The sequence below is a fragment of the Capra hircus genome, chromosome 1, assembly GCF_001704415.2.
Source record: "Capra hircus breed San Clemente chromosome 1, ASM170441v1, whole genome shotgun sequence".
Lineage (NCBI taxonomy): Eukaryota > Metazoa > Chordata > Mammalia > Artiodactyla > Bovidae > Capra > Capra hircus.
In genome coordinates this window covers 8,931,504-8,954,324 of record NC_030808.1, presented here as the reverse complement: position 1 = coordinate 8,954,324, position 22,821 = coordinate 8,931,504, and the positions used below count along the sequence as shown (strand labels likewise).

The 22,821-nt window shown below is 43.5% G+C and overlaps 1 protein-coding gene across 6 annotated transcripts in view; it reads right to left on the bottom strand.

Moving 5' to 3' along the window:
• APP (amyloid beta precursor protein) overlaps positions 1–22,821 on the bottom strand; it is a 313,323-nt gene that overhangs the window by 1,300 nt on the left and 289,202 nt on the right. For 3 of the 6 annotated variants that reach the window (XM_018050523.1, XM_018050642.1, XM_018050752.1), the window contains 3 exons: positions 21,977–22,030; positions 15,300–15,400; positions 11,821–11,967 (listed from right to left, as the gene is read on the bottom strand). In XM_018050523.1, the coding sequence (XP_017906012.1) occupies positions 11,821–11,967; positions 15,300–15,400; positions 21,977–22,030 (302 nt within the window). The remainder of the gene's footprint in view (positions 1–11,820; positions 11,968–15,299; positions 15,401–21,976; positions 22,031–22,821) is intronic. The other 3 variants (XM_018050579.1, XM_018050701.1, XM_018050829.1) reach the window with 1 other exon arrangement.

The following is a 22,821-nucleotide window of genomic DNA, read 5'->3' as shown; positions in this document are numbered from 1 at the left end:
AAACAATCTTTTAATAGTGCACACGGAGAAGCCAGAGAAAGATAAGGTGCACTGTACTCTTTTTTTTTTAAGCCAAGATTGCAGAACACCCACAAATTGTCCTTTCTTTTCCACTCTGACGTAGAGTAGAGGAGGTCTTCCCTGGAGCTCAAATGGTAAAGAATCCACCTTCGATGCAAGAGACCCGGGTCGATCTCTGAGTCGGGAAGATCCTCTGGAGGAGGGCATGGCAACCCACTCCAGTATTCTTGCCTGGAGAATCCCAGGGACAGAGGAGCCTGGTGGGCTACAGTCTGGGATTGCAAAGAGTTGGACACGACTGAGCGACTAACACTACTAGAGGAGAAGGCGGCGACAGAGGATGAGATGGTTGGATGGCATCACTGACTCAACGGACATGAGTCTGAGCAAACTCGAGGAGATAGTGAGGGATAGGGAAGCCTGGCGTGGTGCGGTCCACGGGGTCGCAAAGAGTCGGACACCACTGACCGACTCAACAACGCCTGAGCCCACCAGTTACACAGACACTCCATCTGGCCACTAGGTGGCGCTCAAACCCTTGACCGGCAGGCTTGCCTTATGCGGTGCTCATTGGTTGCTTCCCTCCCTTAGTAGTAACTGGATACGCTTAAGGCAATAAATATTCTCTTCCCCTGTTGGCTTGAAACACGACAAAAGGCTTCCATGAAAGACTGTTTTAAAAGTGTGGTGTCAAGCTAGGAAAAAAAAAAGTTCGAGTATTAGAGAGACTTAGCTAAGCAGCTGTGTTTGACTCTGCAACTCCATGGACTATAGCCAACCAGGCTCCTCCGTCCATGGGATTTTCCAGGCAAGAATACCGGAGTGGGTTGCCATTCCCTTCTCCAGGAGACCTTCCCGACCCAGGGATTGAACCCAGGTCTCCCACATTGTAGGCAGACGCTTTACCGTCTGAGCTACCAAGGCAGGTATGCTTGTGGCTCAGCGGTTAAAGTGTTTGCCTCCAATGCGGGAGACCCGGAATTCAATTCCTGGGTCGGGAAGATCCCCTGGAGAAAGAAATGGCAACCCACTCTAGTATTCTTACCTGGAGAATCCCATGGATGGAGGAGCCTGGTAGGCTACAGCCTACGGGGTCCCAACGAGTTGGATGCGACTTCACTTTTCACTGACACTCAAAATCTGAACTGCTGAGTATCTCCACACCCTTGTTTTAGTTTATCCCTGTTTTTGCCATATTTAATACGCTAAAGAGGCACACAGAAGCAGAGATGGCTCTTGGAGGGGGCTTTCCTGATCAGTTAAGGTGAGGGGGGAAAATCCAAATATATTTTCTCTGGGGTCTGTTCCCTTTAATGGGTTCCTTCTGAATAAAGTGGGTGCGCTAACGGCAGAATTCTGGACACTTCAATGTGAATACAGATGAGGAACAACATTTCCCGATGAAGCACAGTGAAGTCCAAGCTGCCAGCTCCAGGAGACGGGAAAGGGATGCAATTTACATAGAATACACGGTGCGAACCCCTTGGGAGGGTGCTACCTGGAGATCTTGCTCTAGGATTGACTGAGGGCGTTACCTGGAGATCTTGCTCTGGGATTGACTAACAGAAAACAACCACTGTGGTGTCAGTTCAAAATCCATGGAGGAGCATGAGGGAAAAAACAGGGTGAGGAATGGGAGAGAGTGAGACAGTCACTCTTGACAGGGAACTGTGAGGTTTTCCGGCGTAGGAGTCTCCTTCCCAGAAAACCTGCACCTTCCACTGATAAGAGCAAAAGGGAAACTTCTGTACCTCCACTCCGCCTGACCCCCCAACATACTGTTAACTCCATTCTGCCTTTACTTTTATATTGAAATTCTGGGAGGGGATGTTCATTTTCTCTCCCTGCCCCAGGAGGCTGTAGGTGTCTTGAAGGTAGGATCAGTTATATTTTCATCTTGGTACTAAGTGTTACACATTCCTGGCAGTGCCTAAATGATCAATTTCTGCTTGATTAAACCTAAGTGGGTTTCAGAAAAAAAAAAAAAAAAAGATAAAGAACATACTGTTCCAGATTATTATTTTTAACTGAGCACTGAAATTCTAAAAGTACGTCTGGCCAAAGATTTAAACAGATGCCCTCTGTTGATGTGGTGGGTCCTCTGAGTTGTAAACTTGGTTTTGTCCTCTCAGGGTCTCTGTTAGGGCCAGCTCCACTTACTCTCTGCAGGCCGAGCCAGATGTACGTTTTGTGCGGGGTAGGGTGTTCAGCAAAAAAGCAAGAGAGTTCCAGAAAAACATCTATTTCTGCTTTATTGACTATGCCAAAGCCTTTGACTGTGTGGATCACAATAAACTGTGGAAAATTCTGAAAGAGATGGGAATACCAGACCATCTGACCTGCCTCTTGAGAAACCTATATGCAGGTCAAGAAGCAACAGTTAGAACTGGACATGGAACAGACTGGTTCCAAATAGGAAAAGGAGTATATCAAGGCTGTATATTGTCACCCTGCTTATTTAACTTCTATGCAGAGTACATCATGAGAAACGCTGGACTGGAAGAAACACAAGCTGGAATCAACACTGCCAGGAGAAACATCAATAACCTCAGATACGCAGATGACACCACCCTTATGGCAGAAAGTGAAGAGGAACTAAAAAGCCTCTTGATGAAAGTGAAAGAGGAGAGTGAAAAAGTTGGCTTAAAGCTCAACATTCAGAAAATGAAGATCACGGCATCTGGTCCCATCACTTCATGGGAAATAGATGGGGAAACACTGGAAACAGTGTCAGACATTATGTTTTTGGGCTCCAAAATCACTGCAGATGGTGACTGCAGCCATGAAATTAAAAGACACTCCTCAGAAGAAAAGTTACGACCAACCTAGATAGCATATTCTAAAGCAGAGATATTACTTTGCTGACTAAGGTCCATCTAGTCAAGGCTATGGTTTTTCCAGTGGTCATGTATGGCTGTGAGAGTTGGACTGGGAAGAAGGCTGAGTGCCAAGGAATTAATGCTTTTGAACTGTGGTGTTGGAGAAGACTCTTGAGAGTCCCTTGGACTGCAAGGAGATCCAACCAGTCCATTCTGAAAGAGATCAGCCCTGGGATTTCTTTGGAAGGAATGATGCTAAAGCTGAAACTCCAGTACTGTGGCCACCTGATGTGAAGAGTTGACTCATTGGAAAAGACTCTGATGCTGGAAGGGAATTGGGGCAGGAGGAGAAGGGGACGACAGAGGATGAGATGGCTGGATGGCATCACTGACTCAATGGGCGTGAGCCTGAGTGAACTCCGGGAGTTGGTGATGGACAGGGAGGCCTGGCGTGCTGCGATTCATGGGGTTGCAAAGAGTCGGACACGACTGAGCGACTGAACTGAACTGAACTGAACTGAAGATGTTCAGGTTTCTAGCATATCTGCTGTACCTTAAACAGTCCACAGAAGAGAGGAAGTACTTATCTCTTTGCTGAATACATGAAAACTTACAATTGTGTTATTACTGTTTTAAAACAAAAATAACGTTCCCCTCAGATACTGAAACCAGTGCAGGCAAGAAGTCAACTGCCTGTTGGCCACACACATGGAGACCTTAAATTAGCTGGAACCAGAGGACTGGTGACCTTGATTCTCCAAATACCACCTGGCTACCTCACCACCGGCCAACAGAAGGATGTCCACAAGCTGACCAGGCATCCCATGACCTTCTCTCTCACAGTGTCTTTAAAAACCCTTCCCTGAAAAGCCACCAGGGAGGTCAGGTCTTCCGAGAAGTAGCCGCCCATACCACTTGCTTGGCCTTGCAACAACCTGTTCTCCTGAGCTCAGGTTTTTTTTTAGATTTCTCATATAAGTGAAGTCTCACACTATTTTTCTTTTTCTCTGTCTGGCTTATTTTGCTTAGCCTAATACCCTCAAGGCTCATCCGTGTTGTCACAAATGGCAGAATTTCCTTCCTTTTAATGGCTAAATCATATTCCATCACGTGCATCACATTTTCTTTATCCATTCATGCACTAATTGGCACTTAGTTTGTTCCCATGCCTCGGTTATTGTAAATAATGCTGTGCTGAACACAGGAGTACAGATGTCGTTTCAAGATAGTGATTTCATTTCTTTTGGATGCATATTCCCAAGTGGAGTTGCTGGGCTGTATGACAGTTCTGTGTTCAGTTTCTTGGGGAACCGCCTTACTGTTTGCACAGTGACTGCAGCACTCTCTTAGTCCACATTATTCACTAGCTGGTGTGCTCCAATCACGGTATAGAAATCATCTTCCATCCCTCGACATGATGTCCTAGCACCAACAGACCTGCTCTCTGGCGTTTGTCCTTATCGGTTCAGGAGGAAAAATGTGGTGCTACAGTTTGTGTCGTATATTTGAAAGTTGTTTAAAAGAATAGATCTTCAAAGTTCTCATAACAAGAAAAAACCCTGTAATTATGTGAAATGAAAGTTGTTCATTAAACTCTAGTATTCTTGCCTGGAGAATTCCATGGACCAAGAGGATCGTGGCAGGCTTACCGTTCATGGGATCGCAGAGTTGGACACAACTGAGCGACTCACTTTCACTTTCAACCTCACGATATGTGCATATATCAAATCATCAAGTTGCAAACTTAAAACTGATACAGTGTTATGTATCAGTATATCTCAATAAAACTGGAATAAGCTGGTTTCCCCAAGGTTACTTTATGACTCCGCCTCATGGGCTTTTCAGTCTGCGCGGGAGCTGGAATGACTGCCTTGGCTAATCTCAACGCAGCTGGAACAGACATAAAATTCTACTGGGAGGACACCGCGCCAACGGATCCTCCACATTGCTGTCCCTGGGGGAGTAATCAGAGATGTTTCCCCAGCCCTTTCTCTTCCTTTGATCTGCTCTGTTTTCAACAAATGAGGTCACTGGGCTTTAATCGGCAGTTGCGTCATTAACCAGGAACTTGTAAGTTACAACGCCGTCATTAAAGCTCAGCACCAGTAACGAGAGATTTCCCTCACTCTCTGAATCTGCTTGCGGAGAAACAGCCTGTCTGCAGTCCTGTGCCGTTAGAACGTGGGCATCTTTTTGCTCTGTGCCACCTCTTAACCGAGATATCAAAGAATGTGGAGATTAAAAAGCATCTTGCCTCAGAGATCAGGCACTGCTACATGTCTGAGTGCGGAAGGAAACATAATGCTGCTTGATTGTTGGAATATTAAACTTGCATTAATACGAGTTTACCCAGACCTACGCCAGCCCTCACACTGCCTGCACTCATCAGGGGCAGGCAACAATGAAACAGCTAATCTCCTCTTTGAAGGCCAAAGCCAAACTCTTATTTAACAGAGCACAGCCAGAAATGCGAGGCTCAGAGGATGGTATGCGAGTCAGGCAGCTAACTGTCCTGTCTTTTCCCAGCCTCCTTCAGTTCAGTTCAGTTCAGTCGCTCAGTCGTGTCCAACTCTTTGAGACCCCATGAATCGCAGCACGCCAGGCCTCCCTGTCCATCACCAACTCCCGGAGCTCACTCAGACTCACGTCCATCGAGTCGGTGATGCCATCCAGCCACCTCATCCTCTGTCGTCCCCTTCTCCTCCTGGCCCCAATCCCTCCCAGCATCAGAGTCTTTTCCAATGAGTCAACTCTTCACATGAGGTGACCAAAGTACTGGAGTTTCAGCTTTAGCATCAGTCCTTCCAAAGAACACCTAGGACCCAGCCTCCTTTCTACTTGCTAATTCTTGTGACCCTCTGCCGCTGGGAGGGTGGCTCATGTTTCCCCAGTCCTGCAGTGGGGCGGCTTGGCCCTCAGGTCTCAGGAGGCTTGGAGCTACAGGGGAAGGGATTATCTTTACAACGTGGCACCCACGGAGTGTGGATGGCATCTTTTCATCCCCAGCTCCTCGAAAGCTAAAGGTGGAATGCTGAGTGCTCTGGTCCATGGATAAACCCACCACTGAAGGAAGTCAGGGGGAGCCTTCCTGCCCTGCAGGGCTCAGTCATCCGTCACTCACGGCTAAGCCACAGCCCTGCTGCTGGCCACCCACCACGTGAGGGCCAGCCCACCGCAACCCTGGGGCCTCAATATCACTTCCCTTCAAGTGGAGCTGGGGGAAGATGGAGCCAGTGGGAAGGAATTACAGAGCAATGGAGCAGGGGACTGAATTCTCCCTCCTGCCTCTTTCCCCACCCCCACCCAGGCAGGAACCAGGTGTCACTGGCTGAGATGAAATCCCACCTGCACAGCACCTCCGAGCACCCCTTCTTTGGACTTTCTGGGAGCAATGACTGATCTGAAGTCTTCAGCTTCTTCAGAGACCCTGGGACACTCTCTATGCTGAACCCCAGCTTGGCTTGCATGGGCCACTGCTACTGACCCTTTTATCTCTTCTAGTAACCTTGAAATGTTGGTTTTTCTACTGTGTACATGTTCATTTTCATGTACACTGTAGAGAGCTGAGCCCAAAGAGCTCAATCCATCTGGTCCTAACACCACCTTGAGCAGAACTTTTGACTACTGTTTGGCTAATGCCCTCTTCCTACCCCTCTCTCCCTGAACTCGACTCTTTGAAGCCACTTATTCCTTCACTATATGCAGAGGAATTTACAGCTTAACTATTAGACTGTAGACACAAAATCTATTTGGTTCTCTCCTTAATTTCTAGACTCCCCGTGCTTGGTGGTGGGGGGGTGGGGTGAGTCTTGTCTCTCATGTAGGTGCTTTAAGCTCGGAGGAGGGCCAGTGAACATCCTGTTTTAATTTTATTCGGTAGGGCAACCAGCAGGATGCATGTTGATGGGTGACCCTTTATGCATGGACTGAGTCAGGCCCAACAAGAGAATCTCAGCCTGTAAAGATTTACCATTTCAGGTCATCTAGGTGGACAAAGGCTTCCCAGGGGGCTCAAGTGGTAAAGAATCCCCCTGCCACAGCAGGAGTTGCAGGTTCGGGAGGGTCTCCTGGAGAAGGAAACGGCAGCCCACTCCAGTATTCTTTGCCTGGGAAATCCCATGGACAGAGGAGCCTGGCGGACTACAGTCATGGGGTTGCAAAGAGTCAGACACCACTAAGCATGCTTGCACCGCAGGTGGACAAATAATAGAGGATAGGATAAACTCAGCACGTAAAATAACCAGAGAGTGTGAGAACACCAGGAACCTGGGAAGGAAGGTACACACTCAGAGAACAGCAATGAAGTTTCCAAGTTAATCATTTATCGCTTTTAGTAACCTCGCTATGTTGGTTTTCTACTGTATAGATGGTCATTTTCATAATTACATTTCCTTATTTCCCTAAGTAGCTCAGTTATATTTATTGCCTACATCAAGTAATTTTTCAGGCACATCCCGGAACTCCCCTGCCATGCTGATGCTTTCCTTTGACCTTCTAGTTTCTACGCCTGCTGTTTGCTTCCAATCTCCTGCAGATTTTGAGTCTACCTTCGATTTTTCTTTCTTTCTTTAATATTTACTTGGCTTCCCTGGTCTCAGCTGCAGCATGTGGGATCTAGTTCCCTGCCCAGGCATTGAACCAGGGCCCCCTGCATTGGGAGTGTGGCGTCTCAGCCACTGGACCACCAGGGAAGTCCCATCCCTTCACTTTTTCTTCTGTTGCTCCCCATTTCACCTTTCCAAACTGCCAGACTGCTCTACACCCCTGCTGTTAGTGGTTGCTAGATGCCTCCACTAAAACTTGACTTTCTGCCAGGAAGAAAGCGACATAGTTTTATAACTATGCTGAACCCCAGCGACATAGCTTTATAACGTCACAAATCTGACAGCACACTCCTTCGAAAGAGTCATCCGCTGCATCTCCATAAAAAGCTAAATAAGGAGCCCTTTTACTCAGATCAGAGACGACTAGGGGCAGGGGACAGGAGACCTCTGGTGTTCCAATGATCAGGTTTGTGAAAAAAAATTTTTAAATTTCTTCAATCAAGAGGCTTTATGCCACTTCTTTCCTGTTAAAGGTGAAGTCTCTGTCCAGAAGGTGTAGAAGAGAGAGCGCCAAGATACATTTGAAAATGTTCAGTGTCAACTGACATGAGTGTAGAAAAGGCCCATCTGCCGCTAACAGAACCTGGGGTCAGTGGGATTTGCAGAACCTCACTGGCAGGACAATGGTGGGTAGTTCAGTGGGTGCTGGGATCGTTCACCACCAGAGAGGGTGTGTGCAATCTGGGGAACAGAGTAACAGAGAGCTGTCTGGTCACTCCTGGAGGCACCAGCGAAGCACTGGCGTCTCCGTGAGAAACCACGGCTAACGACATACAGGCTGGATTCCTGGCTTCATGATGAAGCAAGTCATTAAATCAATATTTACTGCTTAGTTTTGCAAAACAAAAACTAGCGACTGCTCACCTCCAACTGGTAACGTTTCTATGAATAAAAGCTCTAGGCGTGCTTCACTTCCTCATCTCTGTGATCTGCTGCAGCAACCCTTCCCCTAAGAAGAAGCGAGTCCCTGCAGACCAAAGCTTCTGCTGGGGTTTCTCCTCCATGGCTGAATTTTGTCCTGACAGATGTAGGACCACCCGTCTGGGGATACCCATTTACTCATTTTTGTTCTTAGTGAAATAAGGTTACTCATTAATGCAGCAGGTTAACCAGCTGTCTAGTCAAGGCTATGATTTTTCCAGTAGTCATGTATGGATGTGAGAGTTGGACTGTAAAGAAAGCTGAGCATCAAAGAATTGATGCTTTTGAACTGTGGTGTTGGAGAAGACTCTTGAGAGTCCCTTGGACTGCAAAGAGATCCAACCAGTCCATCCTAAAGGAGATCAGTCCTGGGTGTTCATTGGAGGGACTGATGTTGAAGCTGAAACTCCAATACTTTGGCCACCTGATGCGAAGAACTGATTCATTTGAAAAGACCCGGAGGCTGGGAAAGATTGAGGGCAGGAGAAGGGGACGACAGAGGATGAGATGGTTGGATGGCATCACCAGCTCAATGGACATGAGTTTGGGTAAACTCCAGGAGTTGGTGATGGACAGGGAGGCCTGGCGTGCTGCGGCTCATGGGGTCGCAAAGAGTCGGACACGACTGAGCGACTGAACTGAACTGAACCAGCTGGCAATAAACTTATTTCCCTGTCCTTAAGGGGAAGAAGCCCACTCAGACAGGCAGAGAAATGTGGGTGGGGGGAATCACTTGATTCAGCATATACTCTGAGAGCAATGGTGTTGAAACCCCCTTTCATGCTGCATCACCCCGCCAGGTGAGCCAGCCCGGGTGCTCAGGCTGGGTTACAGTTCTGTGTGTCTGAATTTGGCTAGACTATCACCTTCCTGAGGGCTGGGATGGTATCCAGTGCCTTAGATGAAGATCTCTTCTAATATTCAACCCGGAGCTTGACGAAGGTTTGGGTTATCTATGGACTGGAGAGAAAGGAAGACCTCTCCAGGGAGAAAGAGATGGTTTCTGGGCTCTTCACAACATCCTTCCTTTCAAAAAGAAGGAGGTGAGCAGAAATAAGGAAAAGAAACAGCAAAGGAGGTGGGGCAGTCAGTCCAGAGGTTCCCAGTTGCTCTTAAGCTAACAAAATGAATGACAAGAGAAGGGCTGAAGGACTTCTCTTCCCACAGGGATGCTTTCTGGCTTAAAAATTAATTCATTTTTTCAGAACTGTGTTAAAGTGTCAACTGCTCTAATAGTCCAAAACCGAGGAGACCTTTTTCTGCTAACTAATCAAAAAAAAAAATGTTTTTTTAACCCAGGAAGCTATATGTGTACATGCTAAGTTGCATCTGGCTCTTTTTGACTCCATGAACTGTAGCCTACCAGGCTCCTCTGTTCTTGGGATTCTTCAGGCAAGAATACTGGAGTGAGTTGCCATGCCCTTCTCCAGGGGATCTTTCTCACCCAGGGACTGAACCCACATCTCTTATGTTTCCTGCAATGGCAGACAGGTTCTTTACCACTAGCGCCACCTGGGAAGCCCAAGGTTTGCTTAGATAACTATATAAAAGGCTTCCCTGGTGGCTCAGATGGTAAAGAATCAGTCTGCAATTTGTGTTTGATCGCTGGGTCAGGAAGGTCCCCTGGAGAAGGGCATGGCAACCGACTCCAGTATTCTTGCCTGGAGAATTCCATGGGCAGAGGAGCCTGGTGGGCTGCCCATGGGGTGGCAAAGAGCCAGACACGACTGAGCAACTAACACTTTCACTTTTCATATAAAAGGCAGGAGCGCTAACACTAAATATACATCAGTGATTCTCAAAACTGACTGTGTGTTTGATTCAGCTGTGAAAATTTTCTACACTGAGATTTCTAGCCTCCTATTCAGAAATTCTGTTTCCCAAGGTCTGGGGTGGGATCTGGGAAACGTGTCCTTGGAAATTGGTACCTTGTAAGTAAGTCTCAGCATGATCATGGCAGTCAGCTCCGAGATGCCTTGTTTCACTGCCTAGCATCAGGGCTCTGATACGGACTGTATCCTCCCCAGATTCCCATGCTAAAGTCCTAATTCCCAGTACATAATACCCATATGTTTGTTGTTTAGTTGCTCAGATGTGTCTTACTCTTTGCGAACCCATGGACTGAAGTCCACCAGGCTCCTCTGTCCATGGGATTTTCCAGGCTGAATACTGGGGTGAGTTGCCACTTCCTACTCCAGGGGATCTTTCCGACGACCCTGGGATTGAACTCATGTCTCCCACGTCTCCTGCATTGGCAGGTGGATTCTTTATCCCTATGCCACCTGGGAAGCTCTACTCTAACCTTGGGTCTACTGACTTTGACATTGAAAGAACACCTCTTTTGTCTGGGTCTGTTTTCTTATGTATAAAATGAGATCAATTAATTGATCCTTGAGACCTTTTCCTGGCTCCAACAATTCTTAACTTCTGAAGATGTATTAATTCACTTTAATAGTTTCCTAAAAACTACATAAACCATGAGGTTCTCCTCTTCTCAACCTGCATTTTAAATGCATATAAGGAATGTATTCGTACATTTTATTTTACGTCATGGGTTTAAGGAGTCATATTTGAATCTTGCAGCTTAATCTATTTTGCTGGTGTAACTTACCACCTCTGTGTTGTACATATTCCTACTTCCCACAGGTTGTGCTGCTGGAAGAGTCTCGAGGTAATGGAATTGTCATTTTGTGGGTCTTCTCTCTATCTCCAGGGCCACTGCACTAACACCTTGAAACTAAGACATTTCAGGTGCAAGTGCAGGCTAATGACCTTGACTAACTTTGTATATGTTGTTCAGCCCTTGGGTACGATGTGATTTTCTATGAAATTCTAAAGGTAAGATTGGTTACTGAAAATTATTTACTATCACCTGGCTTGAGTTAGAAGTAACATGATTTATTTAAAAGTCCAGGAATGGGACATGCCTGGTGGTCCAGTGGTTAAGAATCCACCTTCTAGTGCAGGGGACACAGGCTTAGTCCCTGGTTGGGGAAGTAAGATCCCACATGCCACACCCAGAGAGCCCACACACTGCAACTGCTGAGCTTGCTGGCACAAGGAAAATCCCAGCATAGTCAGAAGAAAAAAAAAAAAATCCAGGAATAAATGTGTCAAAAAATTTTTTTCGACAAAAAGCAGCCTTCTACTTCTTTTTATTTGTAACTTAAAAAAAAAGAAGTGTTTCACGGGAGTCACAATGTCTTTAAGCCAGGCATTATCCTTAGCATTATTTTGATATTTCAATACAAAATAAGAAGCTGAGATAGCATATATCCCCATTGCCTTGACCACAGTAGTTATAAGTCAGAATGAATAAAAACCAGAAGCAAGAAAACAGCTGCAACTTGAGCAGGAATGGGATTGTTTTTCCAAAGAAGAAATACTTGGATGATTCTAACATCAAGCAAGAGTTCCTTTATCCCAGCTGCAAACAGGCAGCCAGGTTCACTTACCTCCACCACTCCATGATGGATGGATGTGTATTGTTTCTTCTTCAGCATCACCAAGGTGATGACGATCACTGTTGCTATGACAACACCGCCCACCATGAGCCCAATGATGGCACCTTTGTTGGAGCCCACATCTTCTGCAAAGAACACCTTGAAAGCAAATCAAGAAAAAGGATTGTAACTATGGGAGATGTATGGATGAGGAATGTGAAAAGTTTCAGTATATCCAGTCTACATTTTACGCCATAAGTTTGAATTGTTGGTCACTCACATTATTCGGTGCACACTTGAAAAAAAGCCGAATAATCCTGACTAAAAATGACATTGTCAGTTTGTAGAATAATGTACCACGTGCCTTCCTCAGTCCTGGAGTGGCCACTCCCTCCTCCCCCTCCCCCCAATATGTCTTTAGGAAGGCAGACAGCAGCCTGCAAGGATCTGAAACCCTCTGATAGGTGGACATTCTGTTAAGCGGGGGAGGGCAGCTCTTAGATCTATCAGAAACTGGAAAGGCATGGTTCATGATTATGAAAGGAGGTCAGTATCTTCCCAGTCACAGCAGGTTTAAACTGGGAGACCTGACGCATGACAGCTATGCCTTAGGTACTTCTCCAAACCACAGATGCCGTCGTTTTCTTGGAAGGACATTTTCAATACACAGGAACATGCATTCTAAGACAAAGGCATTAAACAGAAGAAAAAAGGCATCTTGTTACCTACTTTAAGTCACAATAATGCTGCAAGACACTAATTAACCTTGAGAAGCATCATATGCTTATAAGGCACTTATTTCAAAGAGAAGCAGCAGTCGGCAACAAGATAAGAATTTTAATAGCCACACACTGACATGTGCTTTCTTCCTATGATGTTTCTGGCAACCCAACTAAAAATGTTTTAGTCTTGATGTTTATTTGAGTTAAACATGAAAAGAATTTAGAGAATACTGTGAAGAAGAAATTTATTCAGTGATAAATTTATTATACTACATTCCTTCATACTGTTTGTAAAAGCGAGTCATTATTTTTCATCTTTACTTGAACGGAATTATAAAAGCACACAGCAACTTTTATCATCTTTTATGTAAAGAGATGCTCCTATGCCAGATCATCTGGTTTAATGACTACAGAATATATACCATGTTTGCTGTATAAATTAATACAAATAGCTCCCTAAATAATTCTTTCGATATAATCTCAAGATAGTAAAATGACAGTCAAAACTAGAACTGACATCCTAGGAATCTGAAAAGTCAACATGAAATGCAGCAAATAAAGCAAATTTCGAAGAGTTTTATTCATGGTTTATCTGCAACAAAACTAGAAACTGTTCATAATTATGCTGCTTTCTAAACAAATATACTCCCTCAACATATTTGTAAAGAACAAATCATTAATTAGCTAATGATACAAGTATGAGGTAATCAGAAATGTGTGTAAGTCTGGACATCTTCCTGTGTCTTTAATACTGTAATTTTGTAATATTCATTGGACTAATTATAGTACATTATCTTATCAACTAGTTTAGTAGAGGGAGCCGATTCTCATAATTGCTGCTGCCAGCACTAGTCACTGTCGCATTACAGGAGTTCGTGAAATTGCGGAGATGGGTTTTCATGACACAGGCACCAGAAAACGCAAAGCCACACATTCGTCTTCAGCTCTCTGCCCCACCAGCATCCAACTCGAGCAGAATTCCCAGGTTTTTTTTATTAACCTCTTCAGCATCACCCAGATCAAGAGTGACCCGGATTCTATAATAACTGACACTGGATTAACCTGCCAAGGAAAACCATGCTTCAAAGAGTTCAGTGTGCTTTAACCGAAAAGATTATGGGAGTTAAGATGCAAATCTAAGTTGCAAGTCAGTTTTGGATTTGCCCCGGTCGTTTACAGTGAAAAGAGGCATGCATCATACTTTACAGGTGCTTCTGTTGGAATTTAATACTTGGATTTATAAATTTTATTCACAAATATTGGAAAGACAGTTTCCCTTGAAAGCAAAAAAGACACATACACTTATACACAGAGAAACAAAAATAAAGTGCCTAAGAGCGTCCTTCTCAAGGATTATTACTGCTTTCAGAATGTTACGACCACCTTTATTCACTACTGAATGTGCAGTCAAATTGTTTCCATTATTAATTCAAGCTACTCACTGGACTTACTCTTAAGATGGGAGGAACCCTAACATCATGAAGGACGGATTTACCTGAGGCTTTTGGTAAAGGGCTTTATGTAATTACCTTAAAGGAAATGATGGGTGTTTTTTCAAATTTACTCCAATTCTAACATTTGGGGGGCGGGGAAGGGTGAGTGCATCTGAAAAGGAAGCCACTGTCTTTCCTGCCCAAGTCTTCTGCTGAACAGCACTGCTGGGGACAGCGCTCATCCACCCCTTCTACCCACCTCCAGAGGTCCCAAACGTCCTGCCCCTCAGGAAGAATTTAAAGGGTGGGGAGGGGACTGAAGGGTGGGCAAGGGAGAGGCAAAGAAACCTAGGGAGAGAGTCCCAAACATGAAATTAAGCAAACGGCCAGGAATGCTGTTTTGTGAACCTAAGTAGTATTTGCACCTGTTTATTTGAGATTTTGATCCTTCACACAAACATACCAAAAGGCTGCTGTCCTAGAAAACAGACAGGAAGTAAATTAAAACGGTTGCTAGACTAGAAATTAATTCCATTTTAAGTCCTTTGTGAGTTTAACTGCTTTCTAGACCTATTTTCGTTGCTGTTCAGTCACTAAGTCATGTCCGACTCTCTGTGACCCCGTTGACTGTAGCACACCAGGCTCCTCTGTTCTCCACTATCTCCTGGCATTTGCTCAAATTCACGTCCATTGAGTTGGTGGTGCTATATAACCATTTTATATACTAAGAACTACCATCTTAAAGGGCCTCTTTTTCTTTTCTTCCTATTTTCATGATAAGCCTATAGGCAAGCATGTTATTTTTGTTTTAATCTTTTCCTTAACTGGATTTCTGGCCCAGGAGGAATGCGAGTCACTTGGCAAGACAGAGTGGCCGAAGAGGTAGATTATGCCGCCTACCAATTTTTAATTATTTTTTTAAGTTTTTCTTTTCTATTGGGACATAGCCAATTAACAATGTTGTGATAGTTTCAGGTAAACAGCGAAGGCCCAAACTCCCCTCCCATCCAGGCTGCCACATAACACAGAGCAGAGTCTCCTGGGCTCTGCAGTAGGACCGTGTTGGTTATCCATCTTGAAGATAGCTGTATGCACATGTCATCCCACAAGTTCATTCTCTAAGTCTGTGAGTCTGTTTCTGCTTTGCAAGTTCATCTGTATCATTTCTTTTTTCACCTACCAATTTTTATTTATTTTTAACTTTTTATTTTGTATTGGGATATAGCCAATTAACAATGTTGTGATAGTTTCAGGTAAACAGCGAGGGGACTCAGCCATACACACACATGGATCCATTCTCCCCCAGATTCCCCTCCCCATCCAGGCTGCCACCTACCAATTTTTGGTGATGAACTTCATATCCTGAATCATGTCGGAATTCTGCATCCATCTTCACTTCGGAGATCTCTTCCGTCTTGATGTTTGTTAATCCCGAACCTGTATCACACCATAAGCATTGTACCATAATCAAAACACACAGGCCAGTCCATTTGTTTTATCTATAAACAATATCATTACAACACAGAGCTTACCAGAAACTTCCCCTAAGCCTAAAGTTAGACAAAAATAGATTAACGACTTTCTTCAAGAAAAATGACAGCCTATATTTAAATCCGTAACCACTACCGTTTTTCAACAAAAAGAAATTAAAGATTAAAGAAATTTGAACTTAAGGCTTCTATTGCCTTTAAGCACATGCTATAATTTTTTTTCTTAATGGGGAAAAATAGAAGTTAAATGCTAGTTGGGAGGGTGGCAAGGATTTGTTCCTAGAATATGCTGGCTTGGTTTAGGGGCTTATAGTTTAGCCTATAATGTGTCTCTTTCCTTCAGGAAAAGTAATAAAAGGCTTTAAAAATGAGCATTAATTACTTGGTAGAACAAAACTGCTACTTTGGGACTTTGTTCCTATTACAAATAAATTATGCTCATCCATCTATGCAGTGAAGCTCTGTAAAAATTGTATCATTTATTTAGTAAAGTGATTTAGTTGCAAATATTAATACAAAATGTAACTGGTTCATCTGCTGAATAAAGAACTGCAGTATGTAATTTTTGAAAAATGTTTCTGTGGGACTAAGAGAATTTCTACTATACTAATGCTTCTTTATAAATTACTATACAATCCTTACACTAATTGTTATCATGAATTTAATTTTTCTGATGATAATTTGAAGTTTAAAAACAAAACACAAACTAATTTTTAAAACCCAAAGTGAAAGAGTACAGTATAAATGTGATTTACATGTTGTAGCATTTAAATATCAAAAGTCTGGATTTTAGGATGAGAATGGCTTCTAAAATCACCTGTTTTCTGCTTTTCCCACCCAGGGGTAAACTCTCAGCTCTACTTGAAAAGAGAGGAATAGATCAGTTTGCCTGCATTTTCAGACAGCTTTGTCTACTAGAATGGTGTTTCTTACACTAAGCCAAAATCAGTTTCCTTGTAACTTCCACTCTTTCTCAACACAGAACAAGCCTGAACCTCCCTTCTGCACAATAGCCTTGAACAGATCAGAAACTCAAGAAGAGACGTCACGTTCCTGCTGATTTTTCTCCTACTTGGGCTCCAAGTTCCTTCAGCTCCCATGGGACCTAATTTCTTGCTTTTGGCCTATCTCTCTCACAATCTTGTCTACAAGGTGCTGTGAACCCTGCCACACATCTTGTTAAAAGCGAAAAGCAATGTCCACAGCATATGAAGGGCCAGTCTAACAGCACAGTCTATACAAAAGAGAAAAGGGGACAATTTGACAGGATCCAGGGAGCTCATGCTGGTCATGGCATATCACTGATTCCTTGGCCAATTGCTCAAAGAGCTTCCACTTAACAGCCTATTCAAAGATGGACCCTAGATCGATGTCAGTCTCCATCCAGAGCAGCCTGTGATGCTGTCTTCTCATCAGAACTATGTTTTTCTTATTCCTGTCTTCCCGGGTCTTGCTAATCCACAAAGATCAGTGAGAGCGGTTCTATGATCTTGCCCTCAAGTTCTCCTAGCCTGTGATTTACCTGGGTCCTAGGGACTTACACTTGGGTAGAGAAGTGTGGCAGTTTAAAAATATAGCCACTAATTATAGATACTCTTAGCATCAAGAGGTGGGACTTCATTCCCTTGTGTGTAGACCTGATATAGAGACCTGCTTCTGATGAACAGAATGTAGCAAAGTGGTGCTGGATGACTTGAGGCTGGACTGAAAGGACAGCTTCCTTTGTAATCTATCTCAGATCACTTGGTCTGAGGAAAGCTGGCTGCCATGTTGTGAGGACACTCAAGCAGTCCTATTAAAAAGACTCACACGGGCAGGCGCCGAGGTCTCCTGCCAACTGCCACGTGAGTGAACCATCATGGAGAAAAACCTGACCAGCCCAGCCGAACCTCAAGCCCTCAGATGCATGCAGCTCTGACAGATGTCTTGACTGCAACCTCCTGAGAGACCTTGAGCCTTAAGCATCCAGCTAAGCCATGCCTGAGATCCTTGAAATTCATTATAAGAAGCGAAATGTTTATTTTTAAGTTGCTAAGTTATGGGGTTATTTATTATATAGTAATAGATAGCTATCACAAAAGACTGTGTGCTCAGGTGTGTCTCTTTGCGATCCCATGGACTGCAGCCTGCCAGGCTCCTCTGTCCACGGGATTTTTTTCAGGCAAGAATACTGGAGTGGGTTGCTATTTCTTTCTCCAAGGGAATCTTCCTGACCCCAGGGATCAAACCCACGTCTCCTGTATTTCCCGCACTGGCAGGTGGGTTCTTTACCACTGAGCCACCTGGGAAGCCCATTACAAAGAACTAGTGCCTTCTTTTCTCATCTTCATCTTTCTAGGGCTTTGATTTCCTTTTAACAAAAGACCATTCTCTTCAGTATACACATGAAAGACAGAAGCACCATCAAAGCGGGACAATTTCTCCTTCTCTCATCTTTTAACTGGTCCGCTCAGCACACTGACCGTCCCTGACCCCTAACCCTGTCGCAAGAACTGTAAGGCTCTCCATTCTCATTTATGTTTCTGCCTTAAAATGATCAGCACTTTCTAATAAATTTCATCTTACTCTGATCTCTAATCTTCCTGATACAAGTTTTTATTCGGCTGTGACACTAATGCTTGTTTATCCCTCATTACTTGTACATTTTTCTCTTTCTACAAACCCTTTTAAATCTGAGGTCTTTTTGAACTAAAGTCATTTCTTTATACCTTACCTCTTTCTGTCATCAGGATCTAACAATGCAACAGTTAAAGCTGTATTTCTGAGATGTTAAGAAAACTGTCTTGAATACTCTTTCCTTCGAGACTTGCGAGACAGAATAACCACATTATAAAAAGGTAAAGAATGAGCTAGCTTTTCATTCAAAATTTTAAAAACCCACACTTTTCCTGAAAGGATACCAAGAGTATTTTCAATGGTCAAAAAATTGCCAAATTCATGCAGTAAGTCGGAACAACAGATAATTAATTATGGCACAGCAGCTTGCAGGACTTTCAGCAGAAAAGAATTCATTTTTTGTACAGCGTGTATAGTCAGTCACCGAAGAGCCTTTCATTAAGCAAATCTCATTTAAAGGGGAAAAACTAATAAGCTGTCACCAGGGAAATATCGTTGATAATATAAGCTGAAACTGTGTCTCGTGAGATGTGATGATTTAAGAAGATGTACATAAATCGCGTGGACCTTTGCTTGCACGTTTACCCTCTGCAGTCCCTGAGTTGCTCTGATTCTACTCTAAGCCCTGCTGGGACTCTTGTTCTTTAAGTTATGGTGAGTCAGGAACAGCCTGCTGTTCATCTAAAGAAGCTTTCTCAAAGGATCTGGTTTTCTTTATTAGGACTGGAGAAGGGTGGTTACATTATAGTGGAAACATACCTCTGAGACATTGGGGATTTAGTTTCAGACCATCGCAATAAAGTAAATATTGCAATAAAGTGAGTCATACACATTTTTTGGTTTCCCACTACATATAAAGGTTATGCGTGCATTGCATTGTAGTCTATTTCCAAAAAACAATGTGTGTACCTTAATTAGAAATACTTTATTGCCAAAAAAGGCTACCCATCATCTAAGCCTTCATCGAGTTGTAATCTTCTTGCAATAGTAACATCAAAGATGATTATCACAGATCACCATGATATAATGATAATAAAGAAGTTCGAAATAACCTGAGAGGTACCAAACAGTGACCTAGAGACATGAGTTGAGCAAATGCTACTGGAAAAATGGAGCTTGCTTATCTCAGGGTTGCCACAAACCTTCAGTTTGTTAAAAAAATGCAATAACTGTAAAGTGCAATAAAGTGAGGTATGTCTCTATTTATCTTCTTTATTCTGGTCAAATGGTGTAACTCGTCCTTCAGAGTCTATTTCTCTCAGGAAGTAAGCCTAGCGGAGTAACTATAAAGTCACTGTCCCCAGAAATCACTACTGATATTATGGTTTCCCTCTGCGACACTACATTCTAGAAGTTACTGTGTCCTGGTATTTCAGATATGAAAGTCAAGGAGAAGTCCTTTTCCTCAGCTGTGATTATACAAAAGCCCTTTCTCTACTTGTTTCCAAGTGACAACAGTGATTGTGTAAAAACAATGCCATCGGTTGAATGACATGATGGGACAATCTTGGAAGGGTCTTCTAAGTTCAGGAAGAAAAACAATATAATTTGGCACAGTAGATTCAAGCATGTGGTCTCAGAAAGTGTGATGATAAAGAACCAAAATTAATGCTATTCAATAGAAAACGTGGGGGGAAAATTGATTCACGTGTCCAGAAGACTCATTGCAAGTGCGAAATATACAGGGCATATGTGTATCTTAATATACACGCAGCAGATAAAGTTATTCAGAAACATACCTGAGTTAGAGTCTCCCTTACTTTCTCTCTGAGAACTCTTTCCCATCTATGGCCCTCTCCTGGAGAACTCAAGTTTTACAACAGTGTAAGAAAGAAAGACTGGCCCCGGTCATTCTCTCATCCATACAGAACTCTTCTCTTTGCAGATGGATGTGATCCAAACCTTTCAAAACTCATCCTGAAGTTCATCTCCAGCAAGGCACGCCTTGGTTAATGGCCCACCTGCTCACATTCCAAACATCACAAGGTGGTTTACACTTTCTGTTGCTTTGAATTTCCCTGTTTTTCTAATTCCATCTCATCTTTCTAAATATGCAGAGTATGGTTCTTCTATGCTACTTCAACTTCCTAAGAGCAAGGACCTTATCACTTCAGTTCTTTCAACCCTCCAAAGCAGCTAAGGGGTCTTCATAAAATAAAAGGAGCTATTGCCAATGTTACAATGGGGACTTTAGAAAAGGCTTCTTCCCATCTCTATATATCCTCTAACTCTTAAAATAAATTGCTTTCATTTAAGAATGTATGGAAAAGTCCATTTCATGTTTAAAAAAAAAAAGACTTTGGTGGTGTTACCTCTTCCTGGGTATTTCAGTAGGAACATAATGGCCCTGTGTGCCCAATATAGCAACTTAATAAACGTATTGAGTGAGTGCTTCTAATTCACACTGTATGCTTGTGGCTGAGAAGCATCTCTTCCTTTAAAAATAAAGTAGGAAGTGCCATGAAAAAATGGCCCAAGGCAAAGGATCAACCTGCGCCGGTCTCAGATGCAGTTAGAACGGAACCAACCCTCAGCCTTGAGTCCTATCAGTGGGCTGAGCAGGCTGGGGATGTGTCAATTGCCTGTTTCTTGAAATTCACTTGTGTGACACGGGCAATAAGGACGATGTTAGGGGAGCTGAAGCTGTGCCTGACTTACTGTAATTTATGTCTCTGAAAAGCCCTACAGAAAGGGATCATAGAATCAAGATCGGCTGTCAAGATCAGTCACTCCACCATCCCTGATGCCCTGTTAATTACACTGCAGAGGCACGAAGAAGCCACAGGCAGACTCTGAACTTCTCAGTGACGGTGGTTGGAGGCAGATGCAACCTGAACCTGAGCTGGAGGAAAGAGGGGCAGGGCCCTGATTCTGGCTGCATCTGAACAGGGGATCAGAGGTCAACAACCTCCTAGCATTAACATGTCCCTGTGAGGTTAACACCCTGTTCCGAGATTACTGCAGGGGACGTTATGAGGATACAGAGGGAAAATATGGGTAGGGTTGCACTCTTGGGAGTAAAATCTTCCCAAAATATATAGAGAGATTCGCCAATTTAGTTAACTTCTCTCCTCTTTCTGATCCACGGAAAGCAATGGTGCTATCAACTGGGTGAGGTTGTGCATGGGGTCAAAACCAGGCATGTATATGCTTTTGTTGTGTGTAAAAGTAAATTTGAGACCCAGGCTCAATACAGAACAAAGGTGAAAACGCGTTTCTTCTTAACATTCAGGAAATTACAAAAAAAGAGAAGTGTCCATACTAGTGTTAATGGGAATTTAAAGTAGCATAAAAAATAAAGGACTTGTATGGAAAACTAGGCATGGGACTTCTGCTGTGTTTTAGACACTCATCAAGAATAACTATATACAGCCCACAAAAGATAAAATGAAAATATTTCTGGGCTCTAAAGATATTCTAATTCTGCTATTTTTAGGAAGACACGTCTAACAAGAACTGAAGTTTGAGCCCAGTTCAGTTAGAAAAGGAGCACCCGGATACCAAACAAGAAAGGAAGAAACGAGATGCTCCTAGAAGTAACCAGGTCACCACCAGCTGGAGTCTACCTCTGTGTAGGTTTCCATTTTTCGAGGAAAGATAGGGTCTCTAGAACCCTCTCCACTTAAAAAAGGAAAAAAAAAAAAAATCCCAAGCTTTGGAAGGCCTCCTTCTCATTGTTTCAAAAGGAACGCTCAGAAAGAATTTAAAAAAAAAAAAAAAATCACCTAATTGGGAACTTGGGAAATGAAGTGTAAGGGAAAACAAGGGAGAGTTTTAAAGTGTGTTTTCCACGGTCCTTTCACATCCTGCTTCTCCAACCTTGCAATGCGGAGGGACTGACCCCGGAAAAAAGGGCTGCGTCTGCCTAAGCGCGGGATGCGGTGGGAGGAGGGTACCCGGGTTATACCTGGTCGAGTGGTGAGTCCTCGGTCGGCAGCAGGGCGGGCGTCAACAGGCTCGACTGGGTACAGGAAGCAAGACACACAGAAAGCAAACGACAAATCGAGATGGTTAAGTTGTGGCTCCTGAACACAGCGCAGGGAAAAAAGCATATATAAAAAAAGGAGCAGCTAGAAAAGAACCACAGTTAATCTGGAGCATCAAGGATGGGAGGGGTACCACTTCAAAAGGCTTATCGCTATTGACGTGCCAATCCTGCTCCTTAAGTTTTCCAATAAAAGCACTCACCAGGATACGCGGCAACATCAAAGGAGAGGGGCTGGTGAGAGTGGGTTTTCCTCCCAGTGAGTTTAGAGACAGTTTCTTGGCTTTTGATTAGAAATAAAATACATGATACCCAGTCCAGTGGAAAATCTTAAAGATAACTCCTTTCACAACTGTCCAACCTTATCTTATTTCACAGTTAATTAACTACAAAAGGACTCAGTTAAATCCTCAGGGCAAATGCAAATAGGAATTTATCAGGAGAACAAAGCTTCACCACATAATCTGCCATTTAGGAAATCAAATCTGTTCCCAGTTTGAGGGAGGCAGAGGTAAGCCAGAGTTTATCTCCCTCTCTGTGTTTTCTTTTTTTTCCTCTCTGTATTTTTAAAGACTGGTTTCTATTTAACAGATGACATACAGTTGAAATATATGAAGTGAGAGTATTTCCTTTTGTGTTTGTCGACTTTCACAATTTTGGGTTTGACCCAAAGAAAACATCGACAGCAGCACAATAGAGTCCACTATTATTTACCATTAGCTGGTATTTCCAAAGTGCTTCTAGTTCTCAGAAAATATTAACTTCAA